The 22500-nt window shown below is 42.1% G+C and overlaps 2 protein-coding genes across 2 annotated transcripts in view; one reads left to right on the forward strand and one right to left on the reverse strand.

Moving 5' to 3' along the window:
* The first annotated feature begins 960 nt into the window (after window positions 1-960).
* LOC126985532 (CDP-diacylglycerol--glycerol-3-phosphate 3-phosphatidyltransferase, mitochondrial-like) overlaps window positions 961-22500 on the forward strand; it is a 51491-nt gene continuing 29951 nt past the window's right edge. The window contains exon 1 of the mRNA XM_050840572.1: window positions 961-1163. The gene's annotated coding sequence lies outside the window, so the exon portion shown is untranslated. The remainder of the gene's footprint in view (window positions 1164-22500) is intronic.
* Window positions 20362-22500, reverse strand: part of LOC126985192 (peroxidase-like protein 2) — a 21178-nt gene continuing 19039 nt past the window's right edge. Inside the window, exon 5 of the mRNA XM_050839748.1 lies at window positions 20362-20415. Within this exon, the coding sequence (XP_050695705.1) occupies window positions 20362-20415 (54 nt within the window). The remainder of the gene's footprint in view (window positions 20416-22500) is intronic.

The following is a 22500-nucleotide window of genomic DNA, read 5'->3' on the forward strand; positions in this document are numbered from 1 at the left end:
AATAATAATAATAATAATAATAATAATAATAATAATAATAATAATAATAATAATAATAAAACCACTAAGGAGCCGAGCCGAAAATACACATAAAACGATGATATACTAAACCCAGACTAACACAACACACAATAAGTTATAATATATATACATGTGTGAGAGAGGAGAAGTAGTAAAACAAAAGTGGCATGCAAGGATATAAATAAGAGGAAAAAAAGATTGGAAGGAAAAGGGAAAAAAAGGAAAATTAGAAAGCCAGGGAGAGAAAAGCAGAAAGGAGAAAAAGAAGATGAGGAATAATAATAAGAAAAAATATAAAAGCAGCCACAAACTGTAATGGAAAAAAGCCGAGAATGAAATAATCTAAGCCGAACCGAAGCGACAAAATGCATAAGAAAACATTGATACATTGAACCCAAGCTAGCACAACACACACAACAACTCAAGACAAGAAAAACTAAATAATAATAACATGAAAGTATATAAAAAAAAATTAAAAAAAACTAAAGAGGAAAGAAGAAGAAAAGTAATCTGAGCCGAACCGAAGCGACAAAATGCGGTAATAATAATGTTCTGATTCGTAACTTTGGAGAAGCCGAAAAAATACCCAACAAAACAAGGATGAACCAAACCCAAACTAGCACAACACATACTGATCCCAAACTGAATTATAGACAACAATAACAACATAATACAAAACCTATACAGGAAAGAAAGCTATGAAGGAAAACTATAAGAGAAAGAAGTAGTAATCTGAGCCGAACCGAAGCGAACCGAAGCATTGTTTACTGACTCCAAACCGATATATAGACAACAATAATAACAGAATACAAAACCTAGCAAGGAAAGAAAACTATGAAGGAAAACTATAAAGGAAAGAAGAAATAGTAGTAATCTGAGCCGAACCGAAGCGTACCGAAGCATTGTTTACACAGCTGATCGAACCGCGCGGAGGACGAGAAGGAGGCAACCGCTTTTGAAAACACTTTACTTCAAACCCAATTCTTTACGTCTTGTCGCTTACATTGTGTTGCCTGAGTGTTGCACTTTCATCGGGAGGTGTTGAGGTGTCCCTGGCAGAGCGGAGGAGGCGGAAACATCGAAGAATAACAAGAGAAGTGGAGAAAAATAGGATCACCCAGACGACGGGAGAAGGAGGACAGGTAAGAATACATTGTGTTTCCCTGTTGCAGACGTCCATGGAGAGTGTAAGACCTGGAAACACTGAAGAATGGTAAGAAAAGGAGGTTAAGATCATGTATTATAGCTATTTAACTATTATATAAAGGCGTATGTGGTGTTGTGCGGTGGTGGAGCTAAACTAATCAATTACCGGGTTTACAGTTTCATGCAATATTTACAGGTGACGTTTTTTTTACCTGTAGGGATAAACAGTTAGATTATTAGAGTGTTAGTAAGTGTAAGTGAGTGGGAGGAAGAGGGAGAGGAAAGAAAGAAGAAAATAAATGGTAGATGGATGAAAGGAAAAGGGTAAATACTAAATAGGAGTAGAGGAAGGGAGGAAGGGAGGTAAAGATGAAGGTAAAAGAGGAAAAGTGTCTAGTTTAAACATTACGAAGATATATGTAGAAGAGATTGAGTTAAGAAAAGATTAGAATGAGAGAAAAAGAGGAAATATATGCAAATTTTACCTAGGCGAGCATGAGAGGATGAAAGCAAAGATAATGATGGAATGAGAGAAAAAGAGGAAAATGTGAAGTTTAAACGTTAAAAGAAAAATGAAATGAGAGAAAAAGAGGAAAATATGCAGTCAGTCAGTTGAAGGGGGAGGGGGGGACAAGTAAAAAGAAAGATGGAATTAGAGAAAAAAAGAAGAAAGATATGCAGTTGAAACGTAAAAAGAAAGATGAAATGAGAAAATAGAGGAAAGATTTACAGTTTAACGTTAGCCAGTTGAAGGGGGAGGGGGGGACAAGTAAAATGAAAGATGAAATAAGAGAAAAAGATAACAGATTAGTAGATTAAACGTCAGCAAAGCGAGTGTGGAAGAGAATTAAATAAAAAGAAAGATGGAATAAGAGTTAAAGTTGAGTATGGAAGGAAGGAGGATAAAAATAAAGCTGGAATCAGATAAAAAGATGAAACGTATGCGAATTTAAACGTTAGCAAAGTGAATGGACGCCAGAGTGGAGCTGGGGAATGTAAGCTAGCGAATCTGCATGTGACGGGGCGCTGTACTCGGCAATTAATCAAGGGAAGGCGGGCAGGCGGCGAGAGGGGGGAAGCCTTGCTAAGTAGGCGACCCTCAGCCAAAATTAATGACCTGGTTTGAGGTTGAATACTTTAGTCATCGGTAATGTTGTGTAAGGTTTCTTTAATGGGGGTTATCAGCTTTCAATAGCAGGGGAGGATAAGTTGCGAAGTTATTAGAATTAAGATGGAGACAGGTTTAATTAGAGGACCGTATTCTGAGACGTAATTTGGTCTTAATCGGCCTTATTAGATTGTCTTTAATTATTGTCTGATACCTCAATTATAACTTTCGCTGTTGCTTCGGAGGAATTACGAACCTGAGGGCAACTTGAGGCAGCAAAAGAGGCGTTACTGTAAAAATCCACGCGCTTCACCAAAGACTGGGGCCGAGAACCAAGCCTTATCAAATTTGGATGTGTAAGCCGAGAAATGTTTGAATTTGAATATAGGCCTTAAGAATCTTGATTTAAATTGTCATCGAAAAAGTAATGGGAAATAGCCTAATAGTTATATCAACCTTTATAGCCTACTGAAAGAAAAAGTGCTGCGTTGTGGAATAAGTTATTTCAAGACAGGGATAGGTTACAATAATCTTTCAAATAGTCATCGAGAATATAGTGTAAATAACCTAATAGCGTTATTAACTTTTATATTGAAAGGAATGGTATTGTGTCGTGGAATAAGTTAAATCAAGACGGGGATAAGCTAAAATAATCTTTTAAGTAGTAGTTAATGTAGGGGAAGATAGCCTAGTCGAACGGGAGATAGCCTAGGCACGTTATCAACTGTTATAGTAGAGAAGAAACAAAATGGATAGGCTATGAGAATCTATTTAGACTGTCATCGAGAATATTATGTAAATAGCCTAAGAACGTTATTAACTGTTGCATATAAAGGAACGGATAGGCTATGAGGATCTTATCTAACTTATCATCGGCAATAAAAGTAAATAGCCTAATAACGTTATCAACTATTATAATTATAGAAAGGAATAGGCTATAAGAATCTGCATCTAAATTGTCATCGAGAATCTTATGCAAGTAACCTATATGTAGTAATGTTATTAACTGTTGAATAGAAAGGAATGGAAAAAATAAGAATATCTAAATTGTCATCGATAATATAATGTAAATAGCCTAAGAACGTAATCAACTTAAAGAGTAAAAAGAATCATGCAGTTACGAAATTAAGCTAAATAAATGCGACATTGTACACGATAAACCTTTGTATAAAAACGTGTCGTGTTTGATAAAAAAAAAAAAAGTCGGTTGTGAAACGTCGCTAAAGATCAAATATGTATTCACGTTTGTTGTAAAAAATGACGAATTTCACACATTAAATAATATGATTCCTGTAAAAAAATAGAAAAAAACAATGGGTTACGGAAACAAAACGCGTATATACATTAACGAATCATTCATTTTTGTTAAGGGGAGCTGCTGAAAAAAATGAATAAATGTGAAAAAATGTTAGCTAGAGTGGAATAGATAAATAAAATAAATAAGTATAAGTAAGACAAGTAAGATAAGTAAGATAAGTGAGATAAAGTAAGTAAAACAAGTAAGATGAATAAGATAAGTAACATAAGTAAAATAAATAAAAAAGATCAGTAACATAAGTAAGTAATAAGTAAGATAAGTAAGATAAGTACAATAAGCAAAATAAATAAGTAAGATAAGTAAGTAAGATCAGTAAGATAAGTAAGTAATAAGTAAGGTAAATAAGTAAGATCAGTAAAATAAGTAATAAGATAAGATAAAACAGCAATAAAAAAAAGGAGTAAAAAAGATACCGACAATAAACAAAAGAAAACCGCAAAAAAAAAAAACGAAGGAAAACAAGAAGAAAAAAAAAATATCGTCAGTTAAGTAAGAAATTAAATACGAGTGAAAAAAAAAATGGTTAGGTAAAGTGAAAGCGAATCTGTGTGTCGGTGGAGAGAACATAAAACTCGTGCATCTAAATAAGTTAATTGAGGGAGAAAGGTGCAGCTCAGGTAACAGAAAGCGGATTTGCATTTAGGAAGATTTAAATTTCCCGCTGGACAAAAAACTACTACGGAATGGGAGAGAGAAAGAGTGGGACAGTTTGTAAAGGGGAAAAAGAAGTGTGTTTGCTAGACATGAAAAACAGGAAAATAGTGATTCGTGAACAAAAAACTACTACGGAATGGTTGAGAAAGTGAGACAATTAGTTAAAAGAAAAAGTGTAGGGTGTTTGCTAGACATGAAAACAAGAAAATACTGATTCGTGAACAAAAAACTACTACGGAATGGCTGAGAAAGTGAGACAATTAGTAAAAAGAAAAAGTGTAGGGTGTTTGCTAGACATGAAAACAAGAAAATACTGATTCGTGGACAAAAAAATACTACGGAATGGCTGAGAAAGTGAGACAATTAGTAAAAAGAAAAAGTATAGGGTGTTTGCTAGACATGAAAACAAGAAAATACTGATTCGTGAACAAAAAACTACTACGGAATGGTTGAGAAAGTGAGACAATTAGTTAAAAGAAAAAGTGTACGGTGTTTGCTAGACATGAAAAGCAGAAAATTAGTGAAAAGAAACGCGGGTGACCAAGAGTAAACAGCAACAGCAACATAGACAAAACATTAGATAGGTGACGTTAATATTGAAAAGCCGAGGTAATGGGAAACAAAATAAAGCTAAAGAAATGATAAACAGCACAGACATGACATAGATAAAGCAAACGAATTATAAACAAACAGTAAACAAAATAGGGATGCCACACACCGTTCCAACAACAACAACAACAACAACAACAACAACAACAACACCGGCCAAAACAAAACAAATATAAGTTGCATGAAAAAGCGAACAACAAAAAATATAGAGAGAGGAAAAAATGGTTGCAATTCGTGTTTGTTTACTGAGAATAATCGACAAATGACATCTCGATTTTATTTCTCTCTATAAACATTTCCTTTTTAGAGAGAGAGAGAGAGAGAGAGAGAGAGAGAGAGAGAGAGAGAGAGTGTAATAGTAGTAGTAGTGGTAGTTGTTGTTGTTATTGTTATTTTTGCTGTTATTTGTTGTTGATGATGTTAATATCCTTCCAACAAGCACCTCCTCCTCCTCCTCCTCCTCCTCTTGGTATCATTTCCCTCCTACCTTTCCTCTCTTTCTTTCCTCCCCCCCTTCTCTCTCCATCTCTCCTCCTCCTCATCCAACATTAGAACATTTCCATTTCCTCCAACCATTCCTCACGAGAGAGAGAGAGAGAGAGAGAGAGAGAGAGAGAGCAGTAAAGGACATAACATCCATAATCCTCAAAAAGGAAAAAAATATGAGTGTGAGTGTCTGAGTTTAAGTGTACGAGAGGAACACACACACACACACACACACACACACACACAAGTGATTTCCTGCCCCGAGTGTTTAAACCAAAAGATGATCTGCATAAAATAAAACCATTATCAAAGGTGCTTTAAAACAGACCACTCCTGGGCTCCTCCTCCTCCTCCTCCTCCTCCTCTCTCTCTCTCTCTCTCTCTCTCTCTCTCTCTCTCTCTCTCTCTCTCTCTCTCTCTCTCTCTCTTTAAAGACACTCCACTTTCGCAAGACCGTAGAATTTTCCGTGACCTGTATTTTCGTTTAATAACATGTAATCCTTTCTCTCTCTCTCTCTCTCTCTCTCTCTTCTTAATTTTTCAATCTATTTTTCCTTTTCTTTCCATTTTTCCGTTTTTCATTGTTTATTTTCTTTTTCTTTCGTTTTCTTTTCATTTTCTAGTTCTCTCTCTCTCTCTCTCTCTCTCTCTCTCTCTCTCTCTCTCTCTCTCTCTCTCTCTCTCTCTCTCTCTCTCTCTCTCTCTCTCTCTCTCTCTCTCTCTTACTTACAGTAATTTGGCGCATTACCTCAGGCGACCAATTTACACCTGTATTTTGAAGGTTAAAGGTGAGGTGCGGAGACCCAGGTGTGTGTGTGTGTGTGTGTGTGTGTGTGTGTGTGTGTGTGTGTGTGTGTGTGTGTGTGTGTGTGTGTGTCTCTCTCTCTCTCTCTCTCTCTCTCTCTCTCTCTCTCTCTCTCTCTCTCTCTCTCTCTCTCTCTCTCTCTCTCTCTCTCTCTCTCTCTCTCTCTCTCTCTCTCTCTCTCTCTCTCTCTCTCTCTTTAATTGCCCTTCATTGTCTTTCTTTATGGCGTAATGGAGGTGATGGTGATGGCGATGATGGTGGTGGTGGTAGTGGTGGTGGTGGTGGTGGTGATGAAGGTGGTGGTAATGGTAGGACTAATGGTGGTGACAGCTGTGCTGGTGATGGTGGTGGTGATGGTGGTGGTGGTGGTGATGGTGGTGGTGATGGTGATGGTGATGGTGATGGTGGTGGTAATGGTGATGGTGGTGATGATATCGCTAATGGAGGGTTTAAGAGAGAGAGAGAGAGAGAGAGAGAGAGAGAGAGAGAGAGAGGCGTAGTGGAAATAATTATTGAAGTTATTGATGTCATGTAGGGGAGAACGGACGAGAGAGAGAGAGAGAGAGAGAGAGAGAGAGAGAGAGAGAGAGAGAGAGAGAGACTTTATAGCATAGGGCTGCAGTGATGGAATGAGGAGGGAGAAGATGGTGGTGGTTGTGGTGGTGGAGGTGGTGGTGATGGTGGTGGTGGTGGAGGTGCTGAAAATGAGTTAATGCTTCTTTTGTGACAAGGAGAGTAAGATGAAAGGAATGAAGGAAGGAAAGAAGGAAGGAAGGAAGGAAGGAAGAAAGAAAGAAAGGAAAAAATTGATTGGAATGTGAGAGTGAAAGAAGGGAAGAAGGAAACAAGGAAGGAAGGGAAAAAGATTAAAGAAAGAAGAGAAGGAAGGAAGGAAGAAAATAATGAAGATAGGAAAAACAGAAATAAAGAAGAAAAAAGTAGAAATGAAAGATAGAAAGAAGGAAGAAAGAAAGAAAGGAAAGAGAGAATGAAAGAAGGAAAGATGGAAACAAGGAAGGGAAAAAGATTAAAGAAAGAAGAGAAGGAAGGAAGGAAGGAAGGAAATAATGAAGATAGGAAAAACAGAAATAAAGAAGAAAAAAGTAGAAATGAAAGATAGGAAGAAGGAAGGAAGGAAGGAATAAAGAAGGAAAGGAAAGAGAGAATGAAAGAAGAAAAGAGGGAAACAAGGGAGGAAGGGAAAAAGATTAAAGAAAGAAGAGAAGAAAGGAAGGAAGGAAGGAAGGAAATATTGGAGATAGGAAAAACAGAAATAAAGAAGAAAAAAGTAGAAATGAAAGATAGAAAGAAGGAAGAAAGAAAGAAGGTAAAGAGAATGAAAGTAGAAAAGATGGAAGCAATGAAAGAAGGGAAGAAAGATTAAAGAAAGAAGAGAAGGAAGGAAGGAAGGAAATAATGAAGATAGGAAAAACAGAAATAAAGAAGAAAAAAGTAGAAATGAAAGATAGAAAGAAGGAAGGAAGGAAGGAAGGAAGAAAAAAGGAAAGGAAAGAGAGAATGAAAGAAGAAAAGATGGAAAGAAGGAAGGGAAGAAAGATTAAAGAAAGAAGAGAAGGAAGGAAAGAATAAATATAGGAAAAATAGAAATAAAGAAGAAAAAGTAGAAAAGAAAGATAGAAAGAAGGAAGGAAGGAAGGAAGGAAGGAGAGAAGGAGAGAAGGAAGGCTTGAGAGGCGTCATCACTTTCTCCTTCAATTTCTGATTTTGCACTAAACTTTCCTCTTCCTCTTTTATTATCACTCCTCTTCTTCCTCTTCCTCCTCCTCCTCCTCCTCCTCTTATTTCTTCTCTTGCATCTCTTCCTTATTTTCTTCTCTCTCTCCTTCTCCACTTCGTCATTTCTGTATTATTCCAATTATTACCTGCTTCTTCTTTTCGCTCGCTCCTCCTCTTCATCTCCTTCTTCCCCTCTTCCTCCTTTTATCCTACTTCCCTTCTCATTTCCCTCTTTTATCATATTTTCCTCCTTCCTCCCTTCTTCCTCCTTCTTCATCATTCCCTCCTTACTCATTATCTTCGTTATTTCCTCCTCCTTTTGTTGATCTTTCTCCTCCTCCTCCTCCTCCTCCTCCCCTTTCTTTCCTCTTCCTCCCCTCCTCCTCTCTCCCTCCCTCCTTCTCTCCCTCTTCCTCTCTCTTCCTATCTACTAAACTTGAGTTAAGTCATTCTAATTAGTGGCGATTCTCTCTCTCTCTCTCTCTCTCTCTCTCTCTCTCTCTCTCTCTCTCTCTCTAGTGGGTCATTTTTCTTCCTTATCTTTAAAGTTTTTTCCTATTTTTTTGTTTATCTTTGTTTGTCCAACTTTAATTGTGCCTTTGGTTATTCTCTCTCTCTCTCTCTCTCTCTCTCTCTCTCTCTCTCTCTCTCTCTCTCTCTCTCTCTCTCTCTCTCTCTCTCTCACAGTTATCACATTCTTTCGCCCACTTGTGAATTAAATGCAAATCTTTTCGTTTCTTCATCGCATAACCACAGAGGAGGAGGAGGAAGAGGAGGAAGAGGAGGAGGAGGAGGAGGAGGAGGAGAGACAAGGCAAAATACGGCCTAATATATATGGAAATTACGCCTAATATATAAATTTTCTTCCCTTACTCACCTTCCTCCTCTTCCTCTTCCTCCTCTTCCTCCTCTTTCTCTTCCTTTTGTTCCTATTCATCTCTTTCGTAACCTCTTTCCATCTTCTTCTTTCTTACTTCCCTTCTCATTTTTTTTCTGCTGTTTCATTATTTATATTTTTTTTGTCTTCATCTTTTTCTTCTTCGTCTTCTTCTAATTCTCGTTCTTGTCCTTTTTTGTGTTTATTTGCTTCATTATCATCATTTTCCCTTACCTCATTATCTTCGTAACTCGCCTTCTCATCTTACCAGTCTTCCTCCTCCTCCTCCTCCTCCTCCTCCTCCGAAGCGTATGTTTACCGTATTATGAAAAATTGGAAGATATGAGAGTAAGGATGAGATCTAGATGAACGAGGAGGAGGAGGAGGAGGAGGAGGGAAGATATGAGATTCAAGAGTTATGGGAAAGGAGGAAGGAAGGAAGAAAGGACTGAACTGAGATAAGGAAGGGAAGGAAGGAGGAGGAAGAGGAAGAGGAGGAGGAAAGTAGGGCAGGTGTGTGAGAGATGTTATTAATTAATATTATGTGTACGTGTGTGTGTGTACGTGTGTGTGTGTGTGTGTGTGTGTGTGTGTGTCAGGGGTGGAGTGAATACAAGAGTTGTGAATTCGAATATGAACACAAACACTTCAAATTCCAACAAATACTAATTCAAATACACTGAAATGGTTTTACTTCAAATACAAATACAAATACTTCCTTAAAAACTATTCATAAACACTTTACCCTGAATAATACCTTCTTGACGTAACTGGAAATGGGACCGATCTGAAATTATGCAACAGATGAATTAGCCCATGAACCTGTACTATACATGAGCAATACACGTTCGCGCAGGAGGCGGGAATCGTAAGGAACCGCGGCTGTTAGTCTGATGATACACACAAATATGGTATTCGAACGTATTAGAACGCGAATACCAAAAATACGAATACTCCATCCCTGGTATGTGTGTGTGTGTGTGTGTGTGTGTGTGTGTGTGTGTGTGTGATGTTTGTTAACTTCTTCCTCTCTTTTTTTCTCCATTTTTCTTTCATCTCTCTCTCTCTCTCTCTCTCTCTCTCCACACCAAAGCTTTCCTTCTCTCTCCCTCTCTCCATTTTTCTCACTTTGCTCCTCCACTCACCGTGAAAAAAAGTGGAGATAAAAAAGAGAAAGTAGCCACAACAGAGAGAGAGAGAGAGAGAGAGAGAGAGAGAGAGAGAGAGGGGTAATGGTAGTAATAACAGGTGTGAAAGATATAATTAAGAGGAAAAAGTGGAAGATGAGGAAGAGAAGGGGAGGAAATAAAAGGAGGAGGAGGAGGAAGAGGAGGAGGAGGAAGACTAAGAATGAAAAACAGAGGGGAGGAAGAGAGAAAGATGAAGGAACAAATTAAAAAGGAAGGGGAAAGAGAAGGAGGAGGAGGAGGAGGAGGAGGAAGTGGAGGAGGAGGAGGAGGAGGAGGAGGAGAATAATTAATGCCGAAAAAAATAACAATGGGAAGCGAATAAAAGAAACACACACACACACACACACACACACACACACACACACACACACACACACACACACACACACACACACGCTAATTAATTTTCTTTATCTTGGAATTTTACAAACGAAGAAAAAAAAAAAGAACGAGAAAAAAAAACCCACATCATTCTCGTGTGTGTGTGTGTGTGTGTGTGTGTGTGTGTGTGTGTGTGTGTGTACCTGATATTTTCTTCTCCTTTTCTCTTCTCCTTTTATCCTTTCATTCCTTTTTCTTCTTTTTCTGTCCATTTATCTCAATTTTTCTCTCATTTTTCTTCCTCTTTCTCAGCTTTTGTCAGATTTCTTGGCATGCGTTTTATTCTCTCTCTCTCTCTCTCTCTCTCTCTCTCTCTCTCTCTCTCTCTCTCCCCTTATCGTTTGTCTTATTTTTTCTCCTCTGTTTTCTCTTTCTCTTTTTCTCTTTCCGCTCATTGCCAGTATTACTCTCTCTCTCTCTCTCTCTCTCTCATTTATTTCCTCCCCTCTCCCTCCACTTTTCTCCCCTCCATGTTTACCTCTGTTTCTCTCCTCCTCCTCCCCCTCCCCTTCCTCCTCCTCCTCCTCCTGCTCCTCCTCCTTTTTGTCGGTTACATTGCATTTCTCTTCCATTGTCTTCTTTCTTTCTTCTTTTTCTTCTTCTGCTTCTCTTTTTTTCTTTTTATTTCTTCATCTTTCTTTTTATTCACTTTCTTCTTTCTTCTCTTTTTTATCCGTTTATTTTGTATTTTTTTCCCTTATATTTTGTCTCCTTCCTTTCCCTCCTGTTTCCTTTCTTTCTCTTGTCTTCCTTTCTTCCTTCCTTTCTTTTCCTCCTTCTATATTCTTTCCCTTTTTATTCTTTTCAACATTTCTTTCCTTCATTTATTTTCTCTTCACTTTTCTTCCTTCATGTATTTTCTTCTCTCCTTTTCTTCCTTCCTTTCTTCCTCCTCTCCTTCTCCCCTTCCATCTGTTCTCTCTCTCTCTCTCTCTCTCTCTCTCTCTCTCTCTCTCTCTCTCTCCTATTCTCTCTTTGTATACCTGTGTTTGCATTTATCACCCTCCTCCTCCTCCTCCTCCTCCGTTGGCAACACTGATTTCCTCTATTGTTTGGTTTCCTTTTCGCCTTCGTTGGTAACACTGACAATCTTACTGGCCTTGTTTTATTTGTTTGTGTTTCGGTCCTACACACACACACACACACACACACACACACACACACACACACACACACACACACACTCAGATTTCAGTCACTTTTTTTTCTTTTTTTCTTTCTTTGTTTCTTTTACCATGTTTGTTTTTTTCTGTTTGATCGTTTATTGTTTGTTTGTTTGTTTATTTGTTTATATGTTTTTCTTTTCATATTTCTTTCATTTCTTCAGATAATCAATTATTTCATTTTCTCTTTCTTTCTTTTTCTTCTCATAATTCTTTCTTTTTTTCGTTATTCCTTCATTCTTTTATATATTTTTTCCTTCTATTTCACGTTTTCATTTTTTCATTCTTGTCTTTTTTTATCCTTTTTCATTCTTTCTTTTGTTTCATTCCAATTCTCTTTTTTTTTCATTCACTCTTGTGGCGTATTCTGACTCCCCTCCACCCCTTCCCTTCTCTCTCTCTCTCTCTCTCTCTCTCTCTCTCTGACTTGTGGCCGTCCAAAAAAAAAATGGTTTCGCTTTTTCATTTCACTTTTTTTTTGTTTATTTTCTTTGTTTTGATTTTGCCGTGACTGAGAGAGAGAGAGAGAGAGAGAGAGAGAGAGAGAGAGAGAGAGAGAGAGAATTGGCTTTGATGAGTGAGTTTCGGGGATCCTATGAATTATATGTGTGTGCGTACGTGTGTGTGTGTGTGTGTGTGTGTGTTTACTAAGCGGTTATAAATGTTAAAGTCATTCTATTCATTCTTTCCCTCTTCTCTTTCCTCCCCTTTTTTCTCTCCCTCCTTTTTTCTCTCCCTCTCCATCTTCTCTCTCTCTCTCTCTCCATACGTTTATTCCTTTGTTCCCTCCCTTTCCTTCCTTCCTTCCTTCCTTCCTTCCTTCCTTCCTTCCCCTCTACTCATCATCATCCTCCTCCTCCTTCTCCCTCCTTCCCTCCCTCCTTCCATATCTGCCATGCTGCTAAACGGGCTCTGAAGGTGAAGAATAGGAGGGAGGGAGGAAGAGAGGGAGGAAGACGAGTATTAAAAGCGGAGGAGGAGGAGGAGGAGGAGGAGGAGGAGAGAGAGGAGAGAGAGAGAGAGAGATAGAGAGAGAGAGAGAGAGAGAGAGAGAGAGAGAGAGAGAGAGAGAGAGAGAGAGAGAGAGAGAGAGAGAGAGAGAGAAAGGAAAGTCGTGTAGTCAGTCCACACCTCTGACAACCACTGGACAACCCCTCTCTCTCTCGTCAGCTGATCGATACACTGTTCCTACCGGCAGAGTACCGCGAGAGAGAGAGAGAGAGAGAGAGAGAGAGAGAGAGAGAGAGAGAGAGAGAGAGAGAGAGAGCAGGAGGAGGAGGAGGAGGAGGAGGAAAATGAGGAAGGAGGGTGTGAATGTAATTACTGAAAGTTAACATAAATATTAATTTAGTTATAATTATTGTTATTTTTATTATTATAATTATTTTTATTACTACTCTTATGAGAGAGAGAGAGAGAGAGAGAGAGAGAGAGAGAGAGAGAGAGAGAGAGAGAGAGAGAGAGAGAGAGAGAGAGAGAGAGAGAGAGAGAGAGAAGGCAAACTGGGAGGAAAAGCAGTAAAAAGTGATTTGCATAATTCCACACGTGCAAAATCTCAGCGAGACTCAACTTTGAAACGACAACAACAACAATAACAACAACAACAACAACGAAAGAACTGTATTAAAATTTGCAGCGACAATAGCACGAACAAAACAGAGAGAGAGAGAGAGAGAGAGAGAGAGAGAGAGAGAGAAGGCGTTCGAGCTTGCCAGCGCTCACGCTATCCTGGCCGCGCTCGTGCGCAAGGGCATCCAGGGACGGCTCATCTCCTGGATTGAGGACTGCCTCCAGGACAGGCGCGCCAGAGTCAGGTTCCAGGGGCTGCGCTCCGCCTATCGGGAGCTGGAAAACGGCACACCACAGGGCAGAATCCTCAGTCCTTCCCTCTTCAACATGCTGATGGACCAGCTGGTCAGCCTGCCTTTCCGGGAGGGCACCGCTCTTCTCAGCTACGCCGACGACCTTGTATTGGTCGTCACCGGTCCCGGCAACAAGGTCGCCAGGGCCCAGCAGGCCCTCGATCTTGTCAGCGAAAAGTGCAGGGAGCTGGGGCTCAAGGTATCAGCTGAGAAGTCTAGGGCCATGATGTTGAAGGCCGCCCCTCCGGACGCCCAACTCTTCATACAAGACGTCAGGCTGGCCTGGACCCCCTCCTACCAGTACCTGGGGGTGTGGCTCGACAAGGGCCTGTCCTTTATCAAGCAGGCCACATACCTGAGGGAGAGGACCCAGGCGAAGCTGAACGTTATGAGGGCCATGACAAGAACTCGTGCAGGCGCCACGTTTCCAGCCCTGCGTCTGTTCTACGTGCAGGCTGTGCGGGCACTCATTGACTGCAGTGTGCCTGTCCTCATTGCGCTGTCCCCCACGCAGCAAAGGAGGATCGAAGTAGTCCAAAACAAGGCCATGAGGACCATGCTCGGGGCACCGGGCTGGGCCAGCAGCGGTGTAATGCAGAGCGAGTCCCGCCTCGTGCCCCTGGCCAGCAGGGTCCAGCAGATCGTCGCCTGCCGAGTGGCCAAGGCCCTCCACCAAGACAGGGAGTCGGTGGCACGAGCGGCGCTCTGCAGAGTCTTGCCTCAGAGGCGGGACCTGTTCACCGGCAGGACCTGGCTGTTGAAGGTGGCTGAGGCTGCCAGCCCCCTACCCCATCTCGACCACCTGCGGCGGGAGGGGCCTGACCGTCCAGCCGCCACCTACGTCGCGCCACCTCCGTGGCAGCCCCCCACCGCCGAGATCATCACAAGAGAGCTGCCTGCCAGCAAGGCGCGGTGCACACAGGGGGAACTCCTGCAGCACGCGCTCATGGTGGTGGCTCAGGCCAACGCGGGGAGCTGTGCCGTCTACTACACCGACGGCTCAGTCGACCCAGAGAGAGGCGCGACAGGCGCGGTGGTTGTCACCGGCAGAGAGACGCTGTCGTGGAGGACGTCAGATCACTGCTCCACCTTACAAACCGAGCTGTTGGCCATCAAGCATGCCCTGGAGCACGCCCTGCAGCACCAGGAGGGGCCTGTCGTGCTGCACACCGACTCCCGCTCCTCCCTGCAGGTCCTGCAGCAATGGCGTCCACCGGCTGACAACGTGCGGCTCGTCACCACCATCCTGGGCCTCACCCAGAGCATCGCCGCATAGGGGCGACACGTCAAACTAAACTGGGTGCCCAGCCACGTAGGTCTGCGTGGGAACGAGGCAGCCGATGCGGCGGCCCGTGCAGCCACCTGCATGCCAGCCATAACCAGCGATGTCCTGCCCAGCCTGCAGCAGGTTAAAGTGCAGGCCAGACGCGCTGCCGCCGGCTCCGCAGAGGACCTACACAGGCAGGCTGAGCGGCACTCGCGGCAGGGGGCCTGGTACGCCAGGGCCACCGACCACCGGCCACTTCACCCCGGCCGGGAGCTGGATAGGGCGGACCAGGTGACGCTGCACCGCCTCCGGCTTGGCTACCGCACGCTCCAGGAGATGAGGAACGACTTCGCGGGCCGGCGGTGTGAGCACTGCGAAGCCGTCGCTCATCGCCCCCTGGTCCACTACCTGCTGTACTGCCCCGCCACGGCCCAGCTCAGACAGCAGCCCACCGAGGACCCGCAGGACGAGGAGGCGAGAGCTGCCCTTGTGCCCCGGCGGGCTTAGACGACACTACCGTGACTCCTGGAGGTGGTTCAGATCGCCCCTCCTCCATGCTGACCGCACACCGCTATACTCCCCCCTGTAGGGAGTAGGGTGTGTGATGTGACCCGACCAGCCACCAGGGTGGCCCTGACACTCTCCCCAGCGGCGGGCCGTTGCCCGCTCATCGACATATATGAACTCATTTACAATATGTAAGATGTAAAAATAAATAAATAAAGAAAAAAAAAAGAGAGAGAGAGTGTCCCGTTTCCCATTTTCTTTTCACATCGTCATGCAGAAAACGAAATCAAGATACAAGGATGATTTTTCTCCCCCCGCTCTCTCTCTCTCTCTCTCTCTCTCTCTCTCTCTCTCTCTCTCTCTCTCTCTCTCTCTCTCTCGCCCAGTTTGCTTCCTTCAAGATCAGTTTAATTAAGGAAATTCTGCGCCTTTTCGAAAACCGTGTGGAATTTAATTTGAACTTTCTTTTTCTATTTAATTGTTGCTCTCCTCACTCTCTCAAGTCATCTCTCTCTCTCTCTCTCTCTCTCTCTCTCTCTCTCTCTCTCTCTCTCATTATGCGCTATTTTTTTCATTTATTTCAATTATTTATTCATCGTTTATTTATTTTTGTCTATAATTTTTTTTTTAGTTTTTGTTATTATTATTATTGTTATTTATTTATTTCTCTTTCTTTCTTTCGTTTTTTTGTATATGTTTTCTTCCTTTTTCTGTCTTTCTTCCTTTTTTCTTTCCTTCTTTCTTTCTTTCTTTCTATATTTCTTTCCTTTTTCTTTTCTTTCTTTTTTTTTTTTTTGTTTGTTTATCTTTTCTACTATTGTATCTTCATTTTGTTCTCTCTCCCTCCCACGTAATTATAATGTATTGTGTTTTTAGAGGAGAGAGAGAGAGAGAGAGAGAGAGAGAGAGAGAGAGAGAGAGAGAGGAGGCTAGAAGAAATTTAGGAGGAAGGAGGGACGCGGGAGAGAGAAGGAGAGAGAGAGAGAGAGGGAGAGGAGGAGGAGGAGGAGGAGGAGGAGGAGGAGGAGGGAGAGGGAGAGGTCTTAAAATATGGATTGAGGGTGGGAGGAAGGAGGGAGGAAAGGGAGGGAGGGAGAGATGGAAGAAATGAATGGAAAATGAGAGAGAGAGAGAGAGAGAGAGAGAGAGAGAGAGAGAGAGAGAGAGAGAGAGAGAGAGAGAGAGAGAGAGAGAGAGAGAGAGAGAGAGAGAGAGAGGAAAAGAAATTGTAGGCTCAGTGTTATTGCGAAATAAAAAGAAGAGGAAGAGGAGGAGAAGGAGGAGGAAGAGGAAGAGGAGTAGGAGGAGGAGGAAGAGAGGGAAAAAAAAGGATGCAGGAGGGAGGAAAAAGGAAGAGAAAGTCATAGCTGGGTAGTATTGCGAAGGAAAAGGAGGAGGAGGAGGAGGAGGAAGAGGAAGAGGAAGAGGAAGAAGAAGAAAAAAAAGAAGCATAAGAAAATAGAAGCTGAGTGATATTGCGAAGGAGAACGAGAAGGAAGAAGATAAAAAGTTACGAATGAGGAAGAGGAGGAGGAGGAGGAGGAGGAGGAGGATGAAGAAGAAGAAGAAAAAGAAGAGAGGATTAAAGACAAACAGGAGCTGACTGAAGGAGTATCTCTGTATCTTGGGAGAAATTAAGGAGGAGTTGAAGAGAATTGGAAAGAAACTAGGGAGGAGGAGGAGGAGGAGGAGGAGGAGGAGGAGGAGGAGGAGGAGGAGGAGGAGGAGGAGGAGGAGGAGGAAGAAGAAGAGGAAGAACCACCAGAAGGAAGAAGAAGTCTGGAATTGCCTGGGAAACTGGGGAAGAAGGAGTGCAAGGAAGACGAGGAGGAGGAGGAGGAGGAGGAAGAGGAAGAAGAGGAGGAGAAGCCTTGAATTGCTGGAGAAACTTGGGAAGGAGGAGAAAGAGGAGGAGGAGGAGGAGGAGGAAGAAGAAGGAAATAAAACTAGGAAAGTAAGGAGAAGAAATAGCAGTAGTAGTAGTAGGAAGAGGAGGAGGAGGAGGAGGAGGAGGAGGAGGAAGAGGAGGTGTTAGTTCAGGGATGTTTGGAGTAAAAATTTTGTCCCTGCATTTAAAAGAACCTTCAAATTGGGGATAGAAATGTTTTAGTTTGGGAAATAAATGGAGATGAAAAAAACAGAGGGAGGAAAAATAGAGGAGGAAAATAGTCTGATGGAAGGAAGGTCTGCAGGCGAGAAGGAAGGAAAGGAGAGAGAAGGAGAGAAGGGAAAATGAAGGGAGGATGGAAAGCAAGGGTGAAAGAATGAAGGAAACAGAGGAAGAATTAGAGAAGGAAAGAAACTGAAGTAGAAGAAGGAGGAAAAAAGAAAGAAAAATGAATGAAGGAAAGAAAAAGAGAGAAGGAAAGAAAGCATGGAAGAAAAAGGAGGAAAAAAGAAAGAAGAATGAAGGGGGAAGGAAAAAAAGAATAAAGAAAAGAAAACATAGAAAAGAAGGAAAAAAGAAAGAAGAATGAAAGGAGGAAAGGGAGAAAGAACGAGATAAAGAAATAAGAGAAAGAAGGAAAGAAAGTAACATAGAAAGAGCAAAAAGAAAGAAGAATGAACTGATTAAGAAAGAAAGAACGAGAGAAAGAAAAAAAGAGGAAAGGAAAGAGAAAATATATAAAAACCAAAAAAAAGATAAGATCGAAAAAGAAGTACCAAAAAAGAAAGTAAGAATGAATGAAAGAAAGAAAGAACGAAGAAGAATGTGTCAAAGAAACGGCTTATATAAGTTTGCTTGTTAAAGTTTGTGTGTCCTTGGAATAAAAGTGTTCGCGTCAGGAAATGTCACTCGGGCGCAGGAAGGTTCTTGTGCGGCCTCAACTCTTCCCGGCAACCTTCCACATACGAATACTCAATCCTGCCTCCCCTGTAACCTTCCACGTACTCAAACCTCCCTCCTTTGTAATCTTCCACATTCCCAAGTCTGCCTCCCCTGTAACCTTCCACATTCTCAATCCTGCCTCCCCTGTAATCTTCCACATTCCCAAGTCTGCCTCCCCTGTAACCTTCCACATTCTCAATCCTGCCTCCCCTGTAACCTTCCACATTCTCAAGCCTGCCTCCCCTGTAATCTTCCACATTCTGAACCCTGCCTCCTCTGTAACATTTCACATTCTGAACCTTCCCTCCTTTGTAATCTTCCACATTTTCAAACCTCTCTCCTTTGTAATCTTCCACATTCTCAAACCTCCCTCCTTTGTAATCTTCCACATTCCCAAGTCTGCCTCCCCTGTAACCTTCCACATTCTCAAGCCTGCCTCCCCTGTAATCTTCCACATTCTGAACCCTGCCTCCTCTGTAACATTTCACATTCTTAACCTTCCCTCCTTTGTAATCTTCCACATTCTCAAACCTCCCTCCTTTGTAATCTTCCACATTCTCAAACCTCCCTCCTTTGTAATCTTCCACATTCTCAAACCTCCCTCCTTTGTAATCTTCCACATTCTCAAACCTCCCTCCTTTGTAATCTTCCACATTCTCAAACCTCCCTCCTTTGTAATCTTCCACATTCTCAAACCTCCCTCCTTTGTAATCTTCCACATTCTCAAACCTCCCTCCTTTGTAATCTTCCACATTCTCAAACCTCCCTCCTTTGTAATCTTCCACATTTTCAAACCTCTCTCCTTTGTAATCTTCCACATTCTCAAACCTCCCTCCTTTGTAATCTTCCACATTCTCAAACCTCTCTCCTTTGTAATCTTCCACATTCTCAAACCTCCCTCCTTTGTAATCTTCCACATTCTCAATCCTCCCTCCTATGTAATCTTCCACATTCTCAAACCTCCCTCCTTTGTAATCTTCCACATTTTCAAACCTCTCTCCTTTGTAATCTTCCACATTCTCAAACCTCCCTCCTTTGTAATCTTTCACATTCTCAAACCTCCCTCCTTTGTAATCTTCCACATTCTCAAGCCTGCCTCCTCTGTAATCTTCCACATTCCCAAGGCTGCCTCCCCTGTAACCTTCCACATTCTCAAGCCTGCCTCCCCTGTAATCTTCCACATTCTGAACCCTGCCTCCTCTGTAACATTTCACATTCTTAACCTTCCCTCCTTTGTAATCTTCCACATTTTCAAACCTCTCTCCTTTGTAACCTTCCACATTCTCAAACCTCCCTCCTTTGTAATCTTCCACATTCTCAAGCCTGCTTCCTCTGTAATCTTCCACATCCCCAAGGCTGCCTCCTTTGTAATCTTCCACATTCCCAAGCCTGCCTTCTCTGTAATCTTCCACATTCTTAAGCCTGCCTCCTCTGTAATCTTCCACATTCCCAAACCTCCCTCCCCTGTAATCTTCCACATTCTCAAACCTCTCTCCTTTGTAATTTTCCACATTCCCAACCTGCCTCTTTGGAATCTTCCACTTTCTCAAGCCTGCCTCCTCTGCAATCTTCCACATACTCAATCCTGCCGTCCCTGTAACCTTTCCAACATCCAAGCTCCACATTACCAAGCATTTCAGGGATTACACACTCACTAAAGGCTTTCGTAGAGGTTCTTGTACGCATTTTCCTTGAACCTGCCGTCCCTGTAACCTTTCCAACATCCAAGCTCCACATTCTCAAACGTTTCAAGGCTCAGACACCCACTACAGACTTACACACCGACATTTGGTAAGGCTTTCGTAGAGGCATTTCCATGGGTAGTTTTATAAGCCTAGTGATTGTTTGACGAGGCTGCTGCACCATGAATGAGATAAAACACTCGTAAGAACCCGACTATCTCCTTTTTGGCTTTTGGAATAGTTGCTGTGAAAGCCAAAAGCGTCTGAGAACAGCTCCTCTAGGCTGTCTTGTAAAGTCTTGGTTCTCGGTCGCAGTCTTTGGTGAAGCGCGCAAATTTTTATAGTGGCGCCTCTCTTTGCCTCAAGTTACCCTCAGGTTTTCAGTTTCCGCGGAGCAACAAGGTTAGGTTTGAGGGACAAGACAAAGGATAAAGATACTCAAATGACGATTAAGACACAATATTAAACGGGTGTTAGCTTGTGTGGAATTGATAGCAAGCGAATGAACGAAAAAGTAATTGGACGGTAACTCGGTAATTGTATAAGTTATGGCCGACAGAGAACCAGATAGAGAGACGGAGAGACACTAACATAAAACAGAGAGGTGGAAAACATCGAGAAAAAGACCTTTATCCTTCAATGAACAAACACTCGCTGCTGATGAAGATTAAGGGAAAGCAAGGAGAGGTTAGGTTAGGTTATGTCAGGTCAGTTTAGGTCACGCACTCACCTCAAACACAGGGTACCGTCTTAACCTCTCAGCCGCTTGGTACTGGCAGAGGTGAAGGTCCAATCAGGTAAAGTGGCCTCAGGAGTGGTTCGCGAAGGGTTGAGCTAATGTTGAGGCCTGATGGGGCGCTGTTGTCGGCTGGATTTCCCTGCGGGGCGGACGTTAACTTTTTGGGCGTAAGCTAGAGGCACTGGGGAGGGCTGGGGGGAGGCTGGACCGGGCTGAGAGAAGTTGTAGTAGACGCGGATGTGAAGGAAAGATGAAGAAGAAAAACAAGAACGTGACGAACAAGAATAACAACAAAAACAAGAACAGGAAGAACAAGAAGAAAAGAACAAAAATAAGAAAAAAAGCGGATGGAACGGGCTGAGAGAAGTTGTAGAAGACGCGGATGTGAAGGAGAAAGATGAGGAAGAAGGAGAGCGTGAAGAACAATAGAAAGAACAATAAAAGGAAGAACAAGAAGAAAAATAACAAGAAAAAGAGGATGGACCGAATTGAAAGTAGAAGACCATGGCGCGGATGTGAAGGAAAGATGAGGAAGGAAAACAAGAACGTGACGAACAAGAAACATAACAAAAACAAGAAGAACAGGAAGAAGAAGAAAAAGAACAAAAATAAGAAAAAAAGAGGATGGAACGGGCTTAAAGAAGTTGTAGAAGATGCGGTTTGTGAAGGAAAGATGAGGAAGGAAAACAAGAACGTGACGAACAAGAAACATAACAAAAACAAGAAGAACAGGAAGAACAAGAAGAAAAAGAACAAAAATAAGAAAAAAAGAGGCTGGACCGGGCTGAGAGAAGTTGTAGAAGGTGCGGATGTGAAGGAGAGATGAGGAAGAAGGAGAGGATGAAAAATAATAGAAAGAACAATAAAAGGAAGAGCAAGAAGAACAAAAACAAGAGTAAGAACAAGAGACTGGACCAAGCTGAGAATAGTAATAGAAGATGTGGATGAAGAGGAAGATAAAGAAGAAGGAGGAGAGCAAAAACAAGAAGATAAAGAACAAGAACATGAAGAAAGACAAGAACAAGAAGAACAAGATAAAGAACAAGAACATGAGGAAGAACGAGAACCAAAAGAACAAATGCAAGAGGAACAAGAAGAAAAGGAAGAGAAAGAACAGCAAAACAAAAAGAACTGGACCAAGAAAATGAACAAGAACAAAACACAAAAACAAGAAGATAAAGAACAAGAACATGAAGAAAGACAAGAACGAAAAGAACAAGAACAGGAACGAAAACATGAAGAAGAACGAGAACCAGAAGAACAAATGCAAAAGGAACAAAGAGAAAAGGAAGAGAAAGAACAGCAAAACAAAAATAACTGTACCAAAATAATGAACAAGACCAAAAACAAAAACAAGAAAAGAAAAACAAGAAAATGAACATAAACGAGAAAACAAAAACAGAACTAAAGTCTACTAAAAACACAAGCTAAAAAGTCCCAAGAAGACGTGAATGTGCTAAGGACTTGAACTTCATGGAATTGTCCGACAAAAGAGAGGAACCTTTTTGAGTCAAACTGGAATTACTTGGAAATAGGATTGGCTGTGGGCTTGAATGGGCTTGAACGATCTTGAGTAGGCTTTGGGAAGATAGAGAGGGTTTCAGTTAAGCTTGAGTGGGTTTAAAACGAACTGAGAGGGCTTAAGTTGGATTGAGTGGGGTGGGGTTAGCTAGAATGGGTCCGTGTAAGCTTGAATGGATTTAAACTGATTTGAGTGACCTTGAGTGGGCGTGAGGGTGTATGAGTCATCTTGAGAGGGCTTGAGTGGGGTGGAGTAAGCTTGACTGGAATAAGATAAGCTTGAGAGGGCTTGAAGGGGATTGAGTAGTCTTGAGTGGGTATGAGAGGGATTGAGAAGATTTGAGAGGGATTGAGTGGGGTGAACTAAGCTTGAGTGGAATTAAACAAGCTTGAGAGGGCTTGAGTAGGCTTAAGAAGGTATGAGACAGCTTGAGTGGGCTTGAGAGGGCTTGAGTGGTCTTGAGAAGGTATGAGACAGCTTGTGTGGGCTTGAGAGGGCTTGAGTGGTCTTGAGAAGGTATGAGACAGCTTGAGTGGGCTTGAGTGGGAATGAGTGGGCTGGGTGGGCTGTGTTGACTCAAGCTTTCCCGGACTAAG

Source organism: Eriocheir sinensis, chromosome 59 (assembly GCF_024679095.1).
Source record: "Eriocheir sinensis breed Jianghai 21 chromosome 59, ASM2467909v1, whole genome shotgun sequence".
Taxonomy (NCBI): Eukaryota; Metazoa; Arthropoda; class Malacostraca; order Decapoda; family Varunidae; genus Eriocheir; species Eriocheir sinensis.